Source organism: Paramormyrops kingsleyae, chromosome 10 (genome assembly GCF_048594095.1).
Source record: "Paramormyrops kingsleyae isolate MSU_618 chromosome 10, PKINGS_0.4, whole genome shotgun sequence".
Lineage (NCBI taxonomy): Eukaryota > Metazoa > Chordata > Actinopteri > Osteoglossiformes > Mormyridae > Paramormyrops > Paramormyrops kingsleyae.
Genome location: NC_132806.1, coordinates 22,144,410 through 22,158,643, shown reverse-complemented (window position 1 = coordinate 22,158,643; position 14,234 = coordinate 22,144,410). Strand labels below are relative to the sequence as shown.

Genomic DNA, 14,234 nt, shown 5'->3' with positions numbered 1-14,234 from the left:
ATGATTACCGTGTTGTGGTATGTGTGATTCTGTTTTTGTTTAAAAAAAAAAAAAAACTATTCCGCATGCTAAAAAGTTTGTGAGTCACACGCTGAAAACTATATTTACAGCATTTCCAGAAAATAAATGTAAAAGAGTTAAAATATCATACTCATGGTAACATCAAAGCTAGTATGGAACAAGACGTGAACAAACCACAAATCCCCAGTCATATTTCACATAATTGTTTTTAGAAAAATACACACAGCTAAAAGCTGTCAGAAGTGCTATTTCCTGTTAAAATTTATATGTCACTCTTGCGTGTCGCAGCCCAGAAACTCAAGGCGCAAGGCGATCTCGTTATACCAGCCTCTGGGCTGGATTCGGATGTATCTGGTGAACAGTGGCGGTTCAAATACATTCAGAGCTTCTTCGTCATATCTGTCATTCCCTTGGAAAACCTAGAGAAAAATAAAGGGCAGCTTAATTTTTCTTCCTACCTTTTTGTGTGACCATTTAAAAATTTTGCATTTTAAGCAAGGAATATATCATCCGCTTAAATTATTAAAACGATGTTTCTGAGTTGTAAGAAGAGATGATACGTCTGTGATGTCCAGCTGTGTGTCTATTGGGAGGAATATGCAGCAATTTAACCTTTTCCATTTTCGTATCCTCCTCCAGCACGCTGGTCCAGACACGACCGTTGTTGCTCATTGATACAGTGAACTCTGTGACCATCATATGGGTCAGAAAAGACCGTGCCCCTTGGGTGACCACCCCCGTCACCCTCTTCACTCTCAGGAAATCCACCTGGATCCATTCATAAGGGTTATTAGTCTAAAGGGGGTTGAAAGACAGGCAGACACGATTAGCCCACATTGTACAAAATGTAGCACTGCATCATAAATATAGCTAATACTAGGCAGGCAGAGGTGGAAAATCCAGGTCCAGAAAGTGAAAATCCAGACCAAGATTTTGTTCCAACAACATCAGTTGAGTACTCTGTCACTGTGACTTTGTACATTCAACTAGCTGAAACAAAATCTTGGTTTGGATTTTTACTTTCTGGACCTGAACTTTCCACCTCTGTGGGCAGGCAGATAGACAGATAGATAGAGTTCATTAAATCCCGTGGGCGAATTAAAATGCTAACAGTGGGAACATCAAACATCTAAAAGTTCAATTACAAGATGAAAGACCCAGACTCACACAGGGTTAGCAGAGAATGTTTCTGTCACTGACACATGAATACTGGCACATTCATATTAATCGCGGAGAAGATAAAAGGCTTAACTTCAAGTAGAAAAAAGGACAGCAGAAGCCGTAAAAAAGGGATACCTTGGGTCTCCAAGCATTAGCAGTTCCTTCTAAGTTTATACGGGCAAGAGAAGGGCTCCAAGACAAGAATAACTTATGCAAGAAGGATGATGCACTGATGCAGTGGTTGGGAATCCGCATTTTTTCCATCCCCAAGGGCATTAAGCAGCCTGGCAAAAGAATGACACACATCTTCTATAACTCTTTGTGCTGTAGAATGTTACAAGTGGGATACTTAAAAGGTCTGTACTGACAACTGTCTTCTGAACTATTTTTACAAGCTTGTTGCCGGGGCAAGGCAAACATGACGTCAACTATTAGCTTTATGGCCCTGATCTCTAGGCGTGATACCGGCGACTCACTGTTCAGATCGCAGCCGTAAAGCTCCATGCGAAGGGTGGGGCGATTGTTGTAGTCTATAGGGTGCACCTTGATGAAGCGGCCCAGGATTGGAGGGGAAAAGACGTTCTCCTTGATCTTGGAGCCATCTATGTTTCCAGTGAATATCTGAATAGGGCAACATAGATTCTGTTTGCAGCTGATGCACAAAAAAACCTACAACAATACAGGCTCCATTTTTCAGCTAAGGACACAGAGCCTCAGTTTTGGATTGCAAGTATGGGTCATAATAAAGATATTGTGCTTGAAACAGGAAGTACTGGCCTAGGTGCTACTGTTTGGTTTCCTGATTTGTGTGAAATACTCACCATTGTTGGTTTAGTGCTTTTCCCTTTGTATGTTTTCCACGTCACACTGTCCTGACTGTATGAGACGTTGTACATCACGATGAAACTCTCAGAGAAGCTGTGTTTTGCTCCCTGCGTACGAATCTTGTGAACCAGCATCGGCCTCTTAAGATCCACCTAGATGAAGGAAGTGGTTTTCAGGATGAACATTACTCAGCAAGCCTTTTGTATGCCGCAGTGCCAATGAATGGTGATTGAATATTATGTTACAGCAGTATTTTATGCAACGGGTATCTTATGGCCAGGTTTCTGCAGCACAGGTGCTTTGTGCGTGACTACTAACAATAATTAAAGGTAGGAACAAACTTAAGTTAATAAAGCATGTAGTCTCAGCTTCTGTTTAGGCTGGCAGGAGGATAAAACCCAATCTTTCGCAGAGGTGCCTAGTTCAGCTCCAGAAAGTAAAAATCCAGACTGGGATTTTGTTTCAACCAACCAGTTGAAAATAAAGAGTCACAATCACAGAGTAGTCAACTATTTTGTTGAAACAAAATCCTGGTCTGGATTTTTACTCTCTGGCCCTGAATTATCCACATCTGTTCTGTTCAATAGATCATAATTAGAAAATCATTTTTGCTACAGGTTATTTTAATACCGTTTACAAAATGTACATAAATCATTGATGACACTGCTGGGTGCTTCCGACTGGCTGCCCCACTGCACCTGAATCCAGGACATCCTGTTTATGCCGCTCCAGGCGTTCACTGAGCCGGGCAGTTCCAGTCTGGCCAGTCTGGCCTCCCAATCACCTTGAGATACAAGACAAGCAAACCAAGATGTGAAGCTTGATAAAAGTAACAGGATCCAACCAGATTCATAGGAAGATAAAACATCAAATATGAACTGTTACCAAATGTAGATTTATTCAGCTTATGTATAAACAGTCGAAACTTAACTAACAATACATAAATTCCTTCAGTCATGTATTATATTTATGTACCTCAGTCATTGCAAGTAATACTTGGGTAACACTTTACTTGACGGGGCACAAATACTTGGTATTAACTCAGATACTAGTACTGAAAGTATAGATCATGAACAAATCACAAAGTCACTACCTGAGATAAGATCATGATTCATTAATGATGAACAAACATGAGATCAGTATTTCACTTGTGTTATTCATGACTTGTTCATTCAGTAGTTCCTTCAGTAGTTCACAAAGGTTTATAGAATTATATATAGTAACAAATATAGTAACTGCTTGTGATGAAAAATGCATTCATGATTCATAATTGATGAATGAACATGAGATCAGTATTTCACTTGTGTTATTCATTATTTGTTCCTTCAGTAGTTCACAAAGGTTTATAGAATTAACAAATATAGCACACGTTTTAGATAAAACATGCATCACGGTTCATTAATGATGAATTAATATGAGGTCTGCATGTAACAGACTGACATACTATATTATATGTGTCCCTTCACATAAAGTTTTATCAGCATGGCTGTGCTTTTTGCAAAATGCCAAATCAAAATGAATAATATTGATGCAGCTGTCTGAGTTTCTCTGGCAGTCCGATGCTCTATCATCAGGGTTCCTTGTCTGTCTTCACGAGTCCCGAGTGCCATTACTTTGAGTATTTCTTACCGTAGTGCCCAGAGTCCGTGATTTGGCTATCTGAAATCCTTCCTGTCCGCATTCCCAGTGGTTCAATGCACTCTGTGAGATAAACACTTAGTGAAATCATGTCCTGCATCCCCATTGTCACAGAAACGTCAAGTCCTAAAAAAAAGTCTAGTCTCCGCACAGTACTTGATGTGATCTAGTTTTATTGTTTAGTTCCTCAAGCAACTTTGCCTTTGTCCCAAACTCCTCACAGCCATTTTCCATAATAAACAGCCCACCACAAATGACCTATTTACTAAGAGATTTACTAATGCTAACATTCTGTATCAATGTAGCTTGGCTGACAGAAATGTAAGCAATAGACTCATACCTGGACTGTAGACCAGCAGTTTGGCTCTCATTCCCGACAGCTGATGTTCCCCAATGGAACATTCAACCATCCAGGTTCCTGCCATCACTGGTCTCATTTCTACAGTCCCAAACACACCTGATGGGGAAGAGAGGCCAACACAGCATGAGAAATCTGTTCTTCAAAAATAAACTGCTTTCTCAGTTGGTGTTCATATTATTCTCATATGAGACGTAACACAAATGAGTCACGAGTCAATTATCCTCCACCAACTGAAACCCAACTAACCTTTTTTTGTTGTTCTTGAGATGAGACTGTCAATATCAGACTTCCTCTTCATACGTTACAGTATTGGGAACCAAAACTCACTCAGTCCTCATGTAATTATACAAAGGACTTTTGTTAAATCTCCAAAACTCATGAATCCACAAAAATGGCACTCACTTACCGACTTATCACATCCACTTATCCCATGGACTAAATGAGTTTTGGAAATTAGCTTTTCAGTTGCTTCTTGTACATATTAAACTGAGTCCAGGAGATTGTCAGCAGGAGCATGGAGGGGTATGGACACCCTGGCAGATTGTGGGGCCCGACGTTTTGTAGAGACCCCAGATTACAAAAACTAATAATATATACTGCATACTGGGAAACATTGTACATCTGCTCAGAAAGTATATATATATATATATATATATATATATATATATATATATATATATATAATATAATTATTATTATTTTAATACAAAAAAAAAGTTCTACCATGGGAGGACACCCCCATACCACGATCCACGATAGGGGATTCGGGGGGTCCAGAATTTCTCATTTCTAGCAGAATTTACTGCTAATCCAGTTCAAAGTCATGGTGAGCCTGGAAACTACTCAGCAATGACTGGACACAATGTAGGAATCACCCAGTTTTGGATGCCAGGGAATTGCACCCCTAACCCTGGAAGTGTGAGACCACAATGGGGCCTGCTGAACTACCTGGGCCACCAATTACATATGGCATTATATTTGCTTTCAAATGCACTTATAGAAATGCAATTCTAGGATGGTCTCTAGCTGGCCAATGGCTCGATTGGTGTCTGTCCAGTGCTTTACCAGGGTATAAGCTGTAAATGCCCATGCGGTGCTCTTGGTCGCTGCGCACAGTGAAGGGGAGCCCGTGGAAGTGGACAGCATGTAGCTCCCCGCTGCCACCCATATTCAGCAGGTGCCAACGCACCCTTTGATGCTGCGCCACCAGCAGGCCAGGGAGGGTCTCTGCTGTGTAGCCATTGATGGCTGTGGAGAAGGACCAGAACCTCAAGCAAACGCAGATATGAGACATATAACGTGTTAGTTAGCTCTTTAAATAATGAAGGTTTATATTGGTACCTTGGCTGTTAATAATAAGCATCAGAAAGATTGCAATGTGCATCTGGACCACAGGCTATGTAGCCAAACATGGCGCACATATCAACCTGGCACAACATCTCACCTGAGAACTTGTTCCCAGATTCGAACAAGGGGTCGTTTCTCCTTAAACTGCAGGGTGGTGGGCAGAACCGGTTGATATTTTCTTCAAAGTACCAGCTTTTGGTTTCGTCAAATACGGTGAAGAGCAGGTGGAACTCCTGGACATTCAAGTCGATGTTGTCAATAGGGTGAAGAGGATGAGGCTTGCAAACAATAATGGGACCAATGAGTCCTGAGTTGAAATCCCTCTCCTGTGAAACATGGACACAAGGACATATATATGGTATTAACTCGTGGAACAAAGGAAAAACACATTGTATTATTGAACGAGAACATCCAAATATGTTACGCACAATACAGTTTGAATATGGTTTCTAGTTGGTACACATAATGATAATGGATGACTGTAACACTTGCCATGTTGAGGTTGGAATAGTAAGCCCACGATTTGCAGTCAAACTCCTTAGAGGATGGTCCTTGTCTCTTTGTGATCTTCCGGCGATATACCCGCACCTCATTGGGCTGAACAGCCTCTGCATTAGCTTCCTCATTCTCCTCCCCCTGACCTTTCTCAAAGATCCCATGAAGGTGGAACGAGAACGGCTTTGAAGCAAGATTCTTAAACGTCACCTGAAAACGAGAAGAAGGTTACATCCAAAAAATTCCGTGCACTAGGTTCATTCAAGTCAAATAGGATTACTGTATCCCCACAAACAGTAACAATAAACCCACATAAGGGAATCAAAGAATATTATAAGAATATCTTCACGATATATTAAGTTTACTTGGAAGATGGGTACTTCACACTCACTATAAGAACGTCATTGATCTCTGTTTTAATCACTGGACCCATGATTCCAAGATGTTCCTCCAGCTCTCCTCGTGGTGCTGGGTACATGAAATCTTGGTCCAGGTATGCACGGAACACCACCTTTTTATATTCGGGCAGGTACATCCGTTTTGCTCTTAGCATGTCCCTGTTGATGATAGCAAAAGTAGAGTGTACCAGCGGCCAACCTCAAAATGACATGTTTAGCATGAATGCAATTTTTGACATTTTTATATGTTGTTTTTCCACTTGAGACGAATGCTTTATGCTTTACCTTGCTTTCATGACCTGACGCCGTTTCTTTAATCCATAATCCCACATGACTTCTACTGCAGCGATGTAATAGTTTCGATATTTTCCATCAGTAGCTCGCAGGCCTAATGAATTTATTTCATTGAGCTCATCTTTTTCAGTTGAGTAGTCGTCATACTCAAAAAATGAATCTCTTCTGGTGAAGTTCCTGCTGTTTGATGTGTTGGCCCAAGGGTGCGACACTGAAAACACTTCATCGAGATCCTTTGTAGGATCTTCAATGTCATTGTCTTCGCTTATATCGTCCTGTTCTGGAATCAAATTCTTTTCCTCCAGCATCTCTTTCTGCTGCGCCTTGGTCATCTTCTTGCTGCCAGCAATGCCTTCTACTCCTCTTTCCATTCTCAGTGGACCAGATCCCCTCTGCCTGTTATGTGGCTCTGTGTCCATAGCGGACGTCACCAAAATAGTGTGGTTTTTTTTATGCTCAACGTGGTCATTGCTTGAGGTCTCCTCTAACCTGTTGAGTTGTTTGTTGAAACCAGCATCCATGTTAAGATCCTCTGAACTTGTGTTTAGGAGCTCAGTTTCTTTTTCTTTAAGCAGCGGTGGTGCTGCGTCTAAAACTGGACTTTCAACATTGCTGTCTTCATCCTCTGTTTCTGATGGAGTGGTTGTAGGTACTTCAGTCAAAGCACCACCAAATATGTGGTTGGACAGAGTTCTCTTCTTGCGCTTCCCAGGCGCCTTGCTGGGCTCAGGTATAAATTTGTGGTGCGTCCCCGTAGGCTCAAGGGTTAAATGGTTTTCTGTACCATTTTGCAAGATCATAGGGTGCTTCTGTTTCAGCACCTCTCGTAGGACGTCCTCAGGAATGTCACCCTCGACTTCACTCTGGCCATCTGGGGTGAGTGAGATGTAGGTGATTTCACAGAATGGATGAATGTGGGAGTCCTCTGTAGTGTTTTTCCTTGCAGAAGTCGAGGTGTTTTTATCTACTGGCTTTCTGCACAGTCTGACTGCCAGGGTCCTGTTCTTTCGACCGGCACTTCTGCCGATATTTTGAATATACTCTTCAAGGTAATCGCTGTCGTCGAACAATGGATGATTCCGGTCACAATCTTTCACCGTGTACTTGGCACTCATGCCACGGCTTTTGGCACTGGGATCAAAAGCACCGATTTCCCATTCACCTGCATATACACAGCAAAGTGGTTCGATGTTAACAGAAACCATGTGATGGTACTTGCAGCTTAAAACATTAAGGCAGTTTCATAGGTGGCCATGGCACAACAAAAATGTCTTTTTACTGTTCTAACCACTAGGTGGAGTCTTTGAGTGCAGAGATTTGCTTGGTATTGACTTGTGCATCGTTAAATTGAGATGGACTTTATTGACAAAGTGCAAAGACAGTTACCTATAGGGCAAATAAGGAAATGTGGTGCAAACAAAGTTTAAAACAGGACACATTACAGAAATATTGCAATATTTCAGAAATAAATAAAGTATTTAAAGATAATAATAGCAATAATAAATTAATTGATTAGTTTAAAAAAAAATATATTTTGCTGAGTTCTGCATTCTTTGGTAAAGCAACCACTTAACCATTCTATTTATACAATAAAAAAAAAATACATAGTTATCTACAGATTTTTTATACTCAAACTCAATGAGACACTCAGAACTATGTGTTCTTACTTAAAAAAATTATCAGGAAGATGGTGTACCGATTTTTAGAGCTAAATGTGCAGTCAAGTATAGTTTATTTATATAGCACATTTAAAAATAACAACTATCAATCCAATGTGCTATACAAAAAAAGGGAATTAAAACTAACAAGACATACTAAAACATTAAACCAACTCAACTGCTACTTAACAAAATAAAAGAGTTTTAAGACATGTTTGTATAATAGTCCATAATATGGAGAATTTAAATGTAATAAAAAATCTAGATAGTGATAAAGACAGATCGACAACAAAAGAAACACCATAGTTACTGTAATTGGCACTACCAAAGAAGACATCTTGCTGATCTTAACTGTAAACCTCTGATCGTTAGGATAGGAAGTGAGCCGGTCTAGGGCAGTACCCTGAATTTCTGTTCCACACTTGAGTCAGTCTGGGAGAATATCGTGTTTGACTTTGTTGAATGCCAAGTTAAGATCCAGCAAAATCGAGACACAAGAACCAGAGTCAACAGGCAGTAATAAGTCCCTAAAACCTGACTGATACATCTCCATGATATTATGCTGGCTGAGATAGGACAACAACGGGGCAAACACAACCTTTTTTCCGTAATCTTGGATAGGATAGGAGAGATTGGAGATGGGGCTATAATTGGGTAGTATTGTAGAGTCCCGGTTATGTCTATTCAGCAATAGTGGAACCACTACATAAGGAGGAACTGAACCATTTGCAAGTCAGCGATTAATTATGCCCAAGGACACTGGGACAATGGTGGGTAGTACCTATTTAAGTAGACAAGTGGGTAGGATATTGAAAGGGCAGTTAATGGACTTAATTTTGCTAACAGTGTTTGACAGCTACGAAAGGGATGCAGAGTTAAATTGGTCAACAGAACTTAAAGGAGAAGAAAGCACTGCAGTCATCACTGGGGGGTGAAATGTAATTTCTTATTGCATCAGTTTTGTTCACAAGTAAAATGGGAAGTGTGAGCATGATCAGTGGGGATAATGCATGCATCGATAGTACTGAACAGTACTTGAGGCCGATGAAAATTGGTAGTAATGATATAAGTGACTCTGGCTCCTTTTACTACATGCTGGTAAGTTTCAAGACAGTCCGTTAGTATTTGGTAAGATATGTGTAACTCATTCAATTCAATTCAATTCAATTCAATTTTATTTATGTAGTACTTTTTTATCTTTTATCACCTTGCACCCAGCTCATCTGCACTCCTGACTGATTGAGCGATTGATTCATTCTAGGGGAGCAACTGAATTCAGGGTAACTTCACATGTGGAATGGAACTGACTGAGAATATAATCAGGAGCCATGGTAGGAACTGCAAGAAGATAATTCAAATGTATTTCTACATATGCATGAGCAAATACTGTAGCAGTAGAGAAGTTTATAATAATAATACGAGGTATTGGAGAAGTGGGAAACGGGATGAGTGAATGAGAGAATGAAGAGACAAAGAAGATCAGTCTATGATCAGGCAGGCATCGATGATCTCAATATTTTAAACCGTGAAGCCCAATGATGAAACCAGATCAAGAGTGTAGCCATGAACATGAGAAAAAATAATTTCAAGTTATGTATCTTATCCATACCTGTCAAATTTTGGATTTGACAATAAGGGAAATTTTCCGGCACCCACAGCGAGCCATCCCACCACCCCAACCAAGCTCCAGTATCCCTTACATTTTAAGACAGGTGTACAAGAAATCTAAAATAACCACTTGTCATTTACATTTTATTTTCATTACACATTTTCTTTTAATTTTTCATGTTCACTCATGTGGCACTCTGGCATTCACTAATGACTTATTATACAGATTTGTTGCAGACTTTGTATCCTTGTTGAAGGATACAAAGTCGTACCGAGTGACATGGAAAGGACTCACATCTACCCCACGTAGCCTCTTCACTGGTGTCCCTCAGGGCTCAGTTCTTGGCCCACTCCTGTTCTCCCTCTATACCAAATCTCTTGGTGAGGTCATATCCTCTCATGGCTTCTCTTACCACTGCTATGCAGATGACACTCAACTCATCCTCTCCTTCCCTCCTTCAGACACTCATGTCTCCACTAAGATATCTGCATGTCTAGCAGATATCTCATCTTGGATGACCGCTCACCAACTGAAACTCAACCCTAGTAAAACGGAACTGCTGTACATCCCCGCTGACTCATCCCCCCTCCTGGACCTTGCGATCTCCCTCGACAACTGCCTGATCCGTCCTTCGGTTACTGCTCGCAACCTTGGGGTTACCATGGACAATCGTCTGTCCTTTTCCTTTCATATCGCCAACGTTTCCCGCTCTTGTCGGTTTCTTCTGTTTAATATCAGAAGGATACGTCCATTTCTTTCCACACAGGCTACCCAGATACTCGTTCAGTCCCTCGTCATCTCCCGCCTTGACTACTGCAACTCGCTCCTAGCGGGTTTACCACTGAGCGTCATTTGTCCCCTCCAAGTGATTCAGAATGCAGCTGCTCAACTTGTTTTCAACCTTCCCAAGTTCTCCCACACCACTCCTTTGCTGCGCTCCCTACACTGGCTTCCTGTGGCTGCCCACATCAGATTCAAAACACTGATGCTCGCATACAAAGCCAAAAATGATCTGGCTCCATCCTACCTAAAAGACCTCATCACACCCCGCACTGCACCACGATCTCTCCGATCCTCCAGCACTGCTCGACTGGTCCCACCACCCCTCAAGGCACAAGGAAGACACACCTCTCGGCTCTTCTCTGCTCTTGGTGGAATGAACTCCCCCTAGATGTCTGAACAGCTGAGTCACTGAATGTCTTCAAAAGACGACTTAAAACACACCTTTTCCAGAAATACCTGAATTAGCATTTCTGGCATTCCTTTAAAAAAAAAAAAAAAAAAAAAAAAGCACTTTTCCAACAGAGTATTAGATCGATGGTATTCATAGCCTTGGTTTTATTGAGCTAGTATTGGGAAAAATTCATTGTAGAGTCTTAAAGCACTTATGTAAGTCGCTCTGGCTCTTGCCAAATGATGTAAATGTAAATGTAAATGTAAATGTAAAGTCGTCACAGAAGGTGAAAGTGACGTTGTTTTTCCGCACACAGCATTGCCATTTTAATCTCCGCATTTATGGCCTGGTTAATGTTGTAAATGACTTGCAGACTACTTCAGATGGCAGTTCTCGCGAGGCTACTGGCAGTTCAGTTTGGAGAGGCAGAGGAATTTTTTTAAATGATATTATAATACGGGAGATTTACGGGAAAATACTAATACGGGAGGACGGCGGGAAAGAGGGGTAAAATACGGTAGTTTCCCGGCCAAAACGGGAGACTTGACAGCTATGATCTTATCAATCGCATCAGCAGTTTATTTTTTTTTACCAAGTTGACCTCCTAATTTAACATATACAGTTCTGCATAGACCCAAATCAATTAAAAAGTAAATTCAGTGATCTTACCCACAGTCTCCATTTCCATACTGACTGTCTCTCCATTCATAGGAAAGAGAGTGAGAACTGTTTCATATACTTTGTCTCGTTCAAAGGTGTTTCCCATGAAGTACACTGACAGGAAGTCACTCTGGGTGCCCACATTCAGCACATGCCAGAAGGTGACGTCTCCCAGACAGGTGACGAAGTTCAGGTTGTTGAACATGAGGCCATTGACATCTGTGGCAGAAACTCGACGTAAGTAAAATGCTTGGGAAGCTTATATCTGACAAATGACTGGAATGTGACTCTACACGTACTTACTGTACATTACGTTGGATCTGTAGAAATTAGGATCAGTGGGATCCACTTTGGATGGATCTTCGACATACTTTTGAATGTTTTCATCTATATACCAGCTTTGGTTTTCATCAAAAACCGTGAACATCAAGTGCTTCTCTTTGTCTGACATTAACTGGGACAAAAAGTATGTCATGAAGATCACATAAAAATGAGTAAGAGTGGAGAAGAAGGCCTTTACTGCGGTACGGACGTTCTGGATCTTGGATGTATGTACTGCTTCCTACCACATTGCCTCTTTTGTCCAGTGTCTTCCTGTAGCACACAACCAGTGGACCAACGAGGCCTGTGGCCAGGTCGCGGACGGGGTTGATGGTGCTCTTGTAGAGACGGGTGAGGCATCGCGGATCAGCCTTAGTGGGTCCATCCTCTGTTGTGATCCTCCATATATACACAAACGTATCGTTTGGCATCACGGGATAGTTCCTTAGGTCTTTCACTGCAGATGCAGACGTGCAAGTAAGTCGGCTGATAACACCAGCGATTGCTGTGCTCCACAGCTTCAAAAACCTACTCGATATCGATTCAGGCGACCTTACCATTAGCTCGGCTTCCAAATGGGGAGATGCTGGTAAGTCCGTTAGGGTAAATGTTGAAAGGTACACTCGCCAGGTTTTTGAATACAACCTGATTGAGCAGTGAGAAGAAAACAAAAACTAAAAAAAAATTGCAATAGTGCATGTTCAAAATGAACAACATCAGGCTGCAGCAAAGTCCATTTGTCATCTAAAAAATGTAAATAATTTTTGAAAACCTTTCTGCAATGTATAATGATATTAATAATAATAATTTATTTGCGGACCATTTCTCACACCCAATATGCTACACAGTAATAGAGCAGTTAAAACAGAGAAGAGAGATGATAGTAAAAACTAACATAGCAATAAGCTGAAGCAGTAAAAAATCCAAAAACTCAATTAAGGAATAAGATGGGAGCTAGAGGCAATGAAATTAAGGGTCAGAAATGCAATATTCTGAAAATAAAAAATATATAATCATAATGATTGAATACTATACGGGCGGGAGGCATGGTGTTTGTCACACTGACTAATTGCTACCAGCCACTTATATAATACATCCAAATTAAGGTCAGATGTTTGGCTTTCATTAGACCCCTGTGTCTTGTGCTTCCCTTATAAACAAAACAGAGAGGCTAACGTAAGCGCCTGCAAGGACGACTGAGGAAAAGACAACTGACTGAGGATATTACAGAGATTTCCCTGTTCTTTTGATTCACTCCGGAGAGTCCCATTTCCCATGCAATCTTCATCTCAAAACGCCTAAATATTTCACCAGCTGTTCCTTCGTTGTGTCACCTTAATTTTGTCATCCACCTCTCCTCGTAACACAGGCCCCAGCAAACCACCATTTGGTGTTTTTTGCTGCCGGAAACTTGCATCAGTGTATTCGACATATGCGGCCTTCTTGTATTCTTTGCCAATACGCTGGGGAGTCCGAACTGTGTAGTCTGAAGTTCTGAAACGCAATGACAACATTAGTGGGCCACATTATGAAACTAACAGCGTTGCGCATGAATGATTTTCCTCTGCTGTCGTTACCTGTCGGCTTCGCTGAGCTCCGGCGCATAGTCCCAAACAATCTCTTCGGCAGCAATGTAATGCACCCATGTCTTGGGTTTGAGTTTTACCGCAGAACGTGGGGTCAGGCCAGAATTAATCAGTATGGGGGACACTAAACCCTCCAAGGATATATCATACTCATAGTCATCTGATTGTATAAAATTAGACTTTTTGGAAATCTGTGCTGCTTCAGGGCAGTCCTCGACGGTAAACTGAGCATTCATGCCAGCTGGAATGAGACGTCATAGATTAATAAATGATCATATACGCTGTAGTTGCAATATTCTCTCTATCCAATAGCTTCTAAATAATGGGTAAAGTAGTTTTTGTTGAAATAAGAGACACATTTTGTAGGTTTGTGAAATCTGCAGTGCATATTAATTGATTCGAATCAGATTTGTAAAAAAAATTCTCAAAAATGTGTAGCTAGTTTATTAATTTATTGTCAAAGTTGGATAGACTGACAGAATGCTTCTTACCTAGCTGGTGAGAGTGGATCTGACAAGAGATTATATAATTCCCAACACCCACAGGCTTCATCTCTGCTGTGACGAAAGTCATGGGCGTCATTTCCAGAAAGACCTTTCTATGGTTTTTCACTTGTAGTGTGTGTTCCTGGAAATATATGGAGTGGATTTCTGAAGAGGAACCCATTCCAATCAAGTGCCAGAACA

General features: G+C 41.0%; 1 protein-coding gene across 1 annotated transcript; it reads right to left on the bottom strand.

Moving 5' to 3' along the window:
• Nucleotides 1–290: 290 nt before the first annotated feature.
• f8 (coagulation factor VIII, procoagulant component) lies at nucleotides 291–14,130 on the bottom strand. The gene is made up of 19 exons (XM_072717044.1): nucleotides 14,040–14,130; nucleotides 13,540–13,789; nucleotides 13,297–13,456; nucleotides 12,520–12,607; nucleotides 12,208–12,419; nucleotides 11,945–12,095; nucleotides 11,651–11,860; nucleotides 6,532–7,702; nucleotides 6,240–6,405; nucleotides 5,846–6,058; nucleotides 5,451–5,679; nucleotides 5,072–5,254; nucleotides 3,986–4,102; nucleotides 3,637–3,708; nucleotides 2,706–2,791; nucleotides 2,004–2,159; nucleotides 1,648–1,803; nucleotides 634–816; nucleotides 291–440 (listed from the first exon to the last, which is right to left on the bottom strand). The coding sequence occupies exons 1-19, from the start codon at nucleotides 14,128–14,130 to the stop codon at nucleotides 291–293; spliced, it is 4,044 nt and encodes a 1,347-aa protein (XP_072573145.1).
• Between the last annotated feature and the right edge of the window lie 104 nt (nucleotides 14,131–14,234).